Source organism: Athene cunicularia (genome assembly GCF_003259725.1).
Source record: "Athene cunicularia isolate RWA chromosome 10 unlocalized genomic scaffold, athCun1 chr10_part1, whole genome shotgun sequence".
Taxonomy (NCBI): Eukaryota; Metazoa; Chordata; class Aves; order Strigiformes; family Strigidae; genus Athene; species Athene cunicularia.
Genome location: NW_020799112.1, coordinates 2,314,511 through 2,322,416, shown reverse-complemented (window position 1 = coordinate 2,322,416; position 7,906 = coordinate 2,314,511). Strand labels below are relative to the sequence as shown.

General features: G+C 52.2%; 1 protein-coding gene across 1 annotated transcript; it reads right to left on the bottom strand.

The window, feature by feature from the left end:
• Positions 1 to 122: 122 nt before the first annotated feature.
• On the bottom strand, positions 123 to 6,705 carry SCAMP5 (secretory carrier membrane protein 5). The gene is made up of 6 exons (XM_026856157.1): positions 6,586 to 6,705; positions 6,165 to 6,293; positions 3,666 to 3,822; positions 2,797 to 2,898; positions 2,454 to 2,571; positions 123 to 2,334 (listed from the first exon to the last, which is right to left on the bottom strand). The coding sequence occupies exons 1-6, from the start codon at positions 6,590 to 6,592 to the stop codon at positions 2,140 to 2,142; spliced, it is 708 nt and encodes a 235-aa protein (XP_026711958.1). The 5' UTR covers positions 6,593 to 6,705; the 3' UTR covers positions 123 to 2,139.
• Between the last annotated feature and the right edge of the window lie 1,201 nt (positions 6,706 to 7,906).

Genomic DNA, 7,906 nt, shown 5'->3' with positions numbered 1-7,906 from the left:
TCAAAATGAGAGCAGGGACATGGTATCTTGCCTGGCTTCTGCAGGCCGAGCAGGAAAGCTGGAGCCACAGGGGCATGTTTCAGTGGTCAGCACTCACACGTTCAGGAGACACACCAGAGAGAAGGGTTAGATGCTGAAGCAATGTCTGTTATAGCTTGTTACAGTTATTTATGCATCTTATTGTAAATGCAAAAGGTGAAGTCACTTAATTCATCATTTCTCAGACATGGATGACAGAGCATGTGATTTGGCATAGTAAGTTTTAGGCTAGCTATAAATGAATTGCACAATATTTAAACCTGATTAAGTACATAATAGGCTCAGCAAAGGATTACTTTTCTCCTTACATTTTATACATATATATACACACGCACACACACACAGAGACAGGCATTTTATCATTAGCTGCATTTTAGTCTTGTCAAGAAATGACTGCCTACTGCAGAGTGACTGAAGTGATATCCTTAAAAAGGAAACTATTCTTGGTGTGCTTTGCTGGAAAGGAGAAGTTCCTCTTCAGGGTAATTCTCACGGGTAGGAGTCACAGACAAACATCACCGGACAGCTAGAGGGGCCAGAGGGCCAGGGGCTGGGGACTCGCACAGCTCTGGCTAGCTGTGGGCATAAGCACTGGCACACTGAGCTTGTTGCCTGCAGCAGGCAAGAGATGTTTGAGCCAAGGGGCCAGATTAGATTCTGTTTGGGCTGCTTTTCTAGGACTTGGAGAAAAATTTGGCTTATTTAAAGTGCATTTAGAGTCTGAAAAGCATCTCTAAGAAGGAGCTTTCCCTACTCCTGCCCTGCAGCATCCATCAGCTCCCATTTACAAACCCACCTTTTCCAGGGTCTACCAGTCACCTTCCCCGGTTGCCACAGCCCAAAAGGTGTTAGTCTGAGCTCAGCTGCCTCCCACTAAGATGCAAGCCCGACCTCCCCTAACTGGGCAGGAATTCAGGGCTGACAGGAGGAGGGATTTCTGCATCAGGAAAATACATGGCCACGTTTCACTGCGCTTTTTAGAAGCACAAGTGAGCAGGAATCCTTCCCACCGGCCTGGAGGTTTCCTAAAGAGCCTTAAGTTAGTGCACACCTCAAAAGCTAAGAGGGACAAATCTTGGCCTCGCTATTTACATAGTCTGGTTGTATGTGCTTGCATACAGGCTGGCAAACCTTACCCAAGAATAGGTCCTCTGAGAAATTCTCTGCCAATTTTATAGCCGCTTTTCAAAGCGGAAGCCTTTAAAAAACTGACTCAGGATGCAGAATCTGGAATGGGACGGTTGTATCCTGCAGGGAAAACCTGTCCTTGCTCCCCAACACGCCCAACACATGCACACGCGCACGCACACACACTGCGCCGGGGCTCCTGCCCACAGTCACGCACAAATACTGGTCTTCCACATCAAAATGTAAACTACTCATTTACAACACCACGCACTGAGAGAAGTTGTAGATCCTGAGCCAGGGTGTAGATTAGGAATCTCTTGGCTTCCAGCATATCAACAGCAGGATTGAGGGTTTCTTTTTTTCCCCCCTCCATGTTTTTCAAATGCTAAATCAGCCAGCCACCTGCTAGTTAAAAAGCAAAAGAAAAGGGAGAATTCCCTGGATTGCTTGCCCTTGCTGAGACAGTGGCAAGTGGCTGGACACTACCAACTGAAAGAGAAAACTCACGTCAGAAACCTGTGGTTCAGGGCTTATTCCAAGAGGGGAGATGGGTGCTGGTTGCTATTTTTATCTTTCCCTTTTGGGGGTGGGTGGGGGGCTTTTGGCTCATGTAGTTCTAATGTACACCTATCACCACAGTAATTAAAAAACCACCACCATACACTATTTCACAGGGAAAAAGAAGACACGTGAACATACACTTACTACCACACACAACAAGAGCCCTGCAGGTCAGCTCAATGGCCTCTTCAAAATGAAAAATAAAGGAGAAAAGAAGAGCTCAAGATGACAACAGGGGGAAAAAAAAAAATGAAAAAACCCAAAACGATCTCATTACAAAGAACAGGAAAATAAGAACCGTTATGGTACGCTCCGACTTTCTCAAATAGCTGCAGAAACTTGGCTCAGCCTTCCTCCTCCTCCTCCTCCCTTCCCCCCCAGATCTTTCGCCCGAGGACAGTGTCCTGCTGCTCACATCTCGTTGGAGTAGGTGTAGTTTGGGGTGGCCGAGTACTGTGTCTCGTGCTGCATCATGGCACCCTGCGCCGCCCCCATCGCTGCGTTCTGTGCTGCCTGCTGCACGTGGGGGTTCTTCCACGCCCCCGTGGTCCACTCCTCCTGGGCTTTGCTGAAGCTCCCGCCACTCCCTCGGTAAAACTTATGTACCTGAAGCAGGTTGGAGAGAGAAAATCCAGAGGCGTTGAGCGACTGCAGCTCATGCTGACCTTCCAGGGTAGCGGCAAGGGCTCCCTGAAGCAACGCGGCACCCCCCTCTCCTCCCATACCATAGTGAGAGCAATGAAGGAGAAGACTGCCATCCCTGTGAACAGGACGGTGGGGATCAGCATCACCACAGCCGACCCCACGTTGGTCCCAAAGAAGGAAATCGCTGCAATCCAGCCACTACAAGGAGATGAAAAGAACCAGTTCAATTCAGCAGCTTGGGGCTTTCCCAGCTGGCTCTGCACAGCGCAGCCTGCCAGCACCCCTCCCACCTCCTCAGTCCATCCTCCCCAAGGAGAGGAGCTACCAAAGCACCAGCACAAGGAGAGAAGCTACCACGAGGCCACAGCACCAGCACAACGGTGGCTGTCCTTGCACCCAACACGAGAGCAGCATCTTCCTTACCAGACACCCCAGCCAGGGATTCCCACTGCCTGGATAATGCTGATCACCAGCTGGGCCATGAAGGTGAAGAAGAAGGCCATGAAGCTGAAGGAACTGTCTGTCCTGCAAGGGAAGACTCAGTCACTCCCTCTGCCTCCATCCTTGCTGCACTGCAAGGGAAAGGAGATGCTCCCACATCTCAGACCCTTTCAGGGCAGAAGCAGCTGTGGTTTAGCAAGAGGATGAGGAGAAGCAGAGCTGCCTGCAGACAGCAGGCACCAGAGCAAAACAAAAGGGAGAAACTGTGAGAGGCTGAAGGTGGTGAAGGGGCACCTGGGAAAGTGACAGGGCATCAGACCCTCCCCATGGCTTGGCCAGCTCTGGGCATCAGGTGAGAGGGCATCTGTGTTTGGACACAGGTCTCAGCTCACACCACCCTACTGTCAGACTCAACCATGCCGCATGGGGAATAAATGCACCCCAGGTTTTCTAGATTTGGGGATACTGCACTGGGGACTGACCTCAGCAGCATGGATAATCAATACAAGCACCTCAAGGGCTCATGAAAAAAATACAAAAGAAGCCTCAAGGATAGGTGGGAGGGAAGCGAAAGTTGGCACCCCAACTGCATCCTCACCACTCCCCCTTGACTCTGCAGAGGCACAAGTAGGGCATCTTTGGCATGGTTAGGGCTTTAACCCTCGGGAAATCCCAAAAACCCTTGCTTTGAAGGTTAGAAAGTAAAGCTAAAGGGCTGGACAGAAAGAGCAGAAACTCCCCCATGTATTCAGGCAATGCCCCAAGCTAAGCACTAACTGTTCAGGAAGGAAAACAAACAAACAAAAAAATAGAGAGACCATGAGAAGCCAGGCTCAGGTGTGACCACTTACTTGAAAGCTTTGTAAATAGGTCTAAACCAGCAGACATAGGAGCAGGGCGTAAAGAGAATGAGCCAGAGAATTGCCAGTCCAAAATTAACAGCTCCACCGCCTCCAATCAGCCATGCGAGGCAGCCAACGAGATTCACCGCCAAGGTGATGCTGTTCACTGCAAACACACACACACACACACACACAGAGGGAGCACAGTAGCGTGTAGGCAAGGACGTCTGTGTGATACGAGAGATATCCCCGACCCCAGGGATGCCCATGCAGGGCTGGCCTCCAGTGGGTTTGGCCAGCAGTGGGTTACCCTAGCTGGATTTCCCTTAACTTAACCTAAATTCAGCTGGCTGAGTCCAGGGAGCATCCCCAGACTGGCTCAGCCAAAGGGGCTCTAACCTCAGCTGAGGAACAGGAGGGAAAAAAAAAATGTTGCTCAGAGTTGCAATGTCCTAAGCAAGTCCAGGGCTCATGGGGCTCCGAGGACAGGGAAGAGCCATATCCTCCCACTGCCAGCAAGTCGGGCCATGTTTCCACCAACAGAAGGAAACTGGAGGAATGGAGGGGAAGCTTTTTCACTTGCCTTCAGCTACAGTTTCACTGAAGGAGCTTGTGCTAGAGTCCCCCAAGCTTACACACCTTGAGCTGAGAGCCGAAGCCCTGAACTCCCAGCCCCTGCCTCGCCAGTTCAGGGGGGTGGTTGCTTCTCCCACCCCTGCTCAGGGTGAAGCGATACAAGGGCTATTACTATGAAGCCCAGCTTAGCAGACACAGGACAAAGCAGAGAAGGCTCATTTGCATTCTGACGCCTCCGATTTTTGAGAATGATTCATTATTTCAACAAGAATTAAAACCCTCCCACCGCCACCCGCAAGAGAGCTGCAGCTGGCAAGAAAGGGAGCTCAGTTGGCCAGGCTGACCAGGCGCTCGCTGCTCCCTAAAGCCCCCAAGGACACTGAGGGGACCTTTCAGCCTCCCTGTGCTTGCGTCTGGCTGGTTGTTTGCGGGGGAGTTGGGGAGAAAATGATCCAGAGAGAAGCTCCAGAGACAGAAACCAACAGACAGGTGACTGGCTCAGAGCTGGTGCTTGTGCTGTGGGAGAGGCTGGAGCAAGAACCAAGCTCTATTAAATTAACAGAGCAAGAACAGCCAGATTGAGATGAAGAGGGAATTTAACACCTCCAAGACAGTTTCTCCAGGGAAGCACAACTTTTTTTTTTTCTCCCCCTTCATAGAAAAGCTACCTCCTGACGTGATGTGGAAAGTCACCCCAGGGTCACCTTCCTAATGGGATGTGGCCCCCAAAATCTGGAGAGAGGCACGGCCCCAGGGGTGCCAGCCTGGCACCATGCCAAAAGCAGAAACTTCTCTGGTGCCAGCTCAGCTCCTCATAACCTCCCTCTAAAGCACAAGGTGCTTCCTGGCACTGATACACTTCCAAAGTTCGGGGAAAATGCCTGATTAAGGAACTTAAGTTCTTGTAAAAAAAAACCCAAACAAAACAACCCAAAGGTGCCAGCTTGCTCTGAGCTGCACTCAGCAATTTAGCATCATCTTCAGTAACATTTTCACGTATGTTGGGGTGCAATCTGTCTCTCCACCTCTTCTCCCCACCCAGGGATGGTAAGGACAAGAGGGAATGGCCTCAAATTGTGCCAGGGCAGGGTCAGGCTGGCTCTTAGGAAGTATTTCTTTGCAGAAGGGGCTGCTGGGCATTGGAATGGGCTGCCCAGGGCAGGGGTGGAGTCCCCATCACTGGAGGGGTTTAAGAAGTTGATCCAGTGCTGAGGGATCTGGTGGAGTTGAGAATGGTCAGTGTGAGGTTCATGGTTGGACTGGAGGAGCTTCAAGGTCTTTTACAACCTTGATGATTCTGTGAAGAAAGATCCAGGCTAGTTCAAAGAGTTAGAAGATTGTGACAGCTCTGTTAGCACAGCACGGCACACAGATGCATGCAAGAACAGGCAAGATCCAGCTTTGGGGGAAGCCCTGGGCTCCCCTATTTTGGGGAGCAGGTACCCTGGCCCTCCAGTCCAAGTTCCATCTCAGCCTTGGGTGGCTTCCAAAAGGCTCACGAGGAGCTTGGGGTGTGGCAGAGAAAGCCCTTCCCCAGTCCCGCTGCCAAAGCAAGCCAGCAGAGGCTTGGCAGCTCGCTGGTGGGGTGAGACTGGCAGCCGAGTGAGACGAAGAGGGGAGTAAATCCTTCAGCAGGAGGACACGAGGGTGCTGAGCTGTCTCCTCCTCACAGCAGGCTTCAGCGGGACATCAAGGTCACCGACAGCCCTTAGACACCGAGCCAGCTCCACACCTCCATCCTGGAGGCTGGAAGGGCTGAAGCCCAGGAGATTCTGCAGCCCCCATCCTATCCTCAGTGGATTTTAACAGGAGACACCAAGGCCTGGAGGGGCAGAAGGACTTCCCCTGACCTTGCTCTGCTTTTTCAACTTCCAGAGGAGCAGCCTTCAGAGAGGCAAGCCCACACAAGCCCTTCCCCGCCCAGCGACTCACGCATCCAGAGGTAGTAAAGCCGCTTGGCCATGGTACGGTGCTGCGGTGGGATCTCTGCGTCAAAGTCCTGGTAGAAACATGGCTTCAAGGGGATGAACTTCGGCAGGGGAGGGAAGTTGTTCACTTTTTCTGCAATAAACAGTTTCACCAGCATTGGGCACTGCACAGAGCTGAATGTAAATCAAGTCTTGTTCAGCCCCAAGAACTGACAAGTTTCACACAGGAATTAAGGATTTCCCCTTGTAATCACCAACCACCCATCCATAAGCATCAAGACAAATTTAGCCCTCAGTGGCCACATGGATCCTGCAAGCGTGGACACCTGGAACCCCACTGGGGACTAATAAGGGGATATTACGGCCAGTAAAGCCCCAGATGTGCCTCAGAGGTGAGGGGCAGCCCTGCCAGAGACCCTCCGTACCTGCCATGCTGGCACACGCTCAGCCTCTCTGTTCCACAGGAAAAGTAGGGAAAAAAAGCCCTGGGAGCTTTACCAAAGCTGCAGGAAAATGAGAGAAAAAGTGATGTGAAGTGGTCAGGTATCCCTGAAAAGCCTTCACCTTTCCCTCCCCTCCAAAACGCTCAAGGACGGCACTGTAAGACGACAGTTTGCTTTATTTACACAGATACTCTACGTTGTTCACACATGCAGGCTTACCACTGGCACCTGGCTGGCAGCAGAACAAATCCCAGCTCCTACGGCCCGAGGCTTATGCACCAGTTAAGGTGGAAGATTAGGAGAAGATCCAGAGATGTGGGGCAGGGCGCGGGCTTAACCTCCCACTCCTGACTGACCTACATCCAGCCCCAGGAGAGGGGCCAGGCTGTATGGCAGGGGAAGGGACATGGCCCCATGACTGATGAGGTAGCTGTGGGCAGTTTGAAATCCGCAAGTTCATTACCTGGCCCAAAGCCTTTTTTTTTTTTTTTAATTTATATTTTTGCAAAGAGTTCCAGCACAGGGAACTACCTGGCTGTCTCCTGATAACATCACAGCTCCCATCTCTGCAAGCCCAAGCCAGAAACCAGGACAAAAGGGAGCAGGGAAGTCAGCTGAAAATATCAGCTGGAAAAAAAATAAATCAGTGGTGATTGTCACTAATGAGTCACTTGAGTGCCAGCTTAATGATTACTCATGTCATTTGGCACTTTGTGCTGTATCTTGCAGGTGGGAGACAGGGGGAGCTCAGCATCCCAGGACAGTCCCAGACCATGCCATGCTCAGCCCTGTCCCAGCAGCGAAAACTGGGCAAAATTATAGCAAAAAATGAAGAGCTGGGGTTTTAAATATTAGCATGAAGACTCTGTGTATCCCCACCTGCCTGCGTGGCTCTGCCAGGCGCTGCCTGCGGGTTTTGCCCTCTCCCAGGCTACGCAGAGCAGAGGAATGGCAGCAGCGAACATTTCTCATGCCACGGGGTCCCAGGGGTCAGTGCTTTGGGCTCCCTGAAGGATTTGGGGCTCTCTGCCAAGGCAGCCCCCCGCTCTCCATCCCAGCCAGCACCAAAGACACCGGCCAGGCAAAGCAAACCCCCACGGCCCCGCCGGCGTGCTGTCTGCCGACATCCGATGGCAGCCCACGGACGGCTCCCTCCCCCCGGCGCTATAAATACGAGCTGCCTGCCTGCCTGCGCTCCTGCCTGCGCTCCTGCCTGCGCGCTGACGTCTCCCCAGGCAGCGGCTGGGCGACGCGGCCCCCACGCACGTGTGCCGGGAGCGGGGACACGCGGCCGGGCGTGCCC

Bases quoted from the DNA above. Each gene is read 5' to 3' on its own strand.
- SCAMP5 (XM_026856157.1), bottom strand. The intron at 2,899-3,665 runs GTAAGTGGTCAC...CTTCCCTTGCAG, and splicing joins CCTATTTACAAAGCTTTCAA to GACAGACAGTTCCTTCAGCT. The intron at 2,335-2,453 runs GTATGGGAGGAG...AACCTGCTTCAG, and splicing joins CCTTCATTGCTCTCACTATG to GTACATAAGTTTTACCGAGG.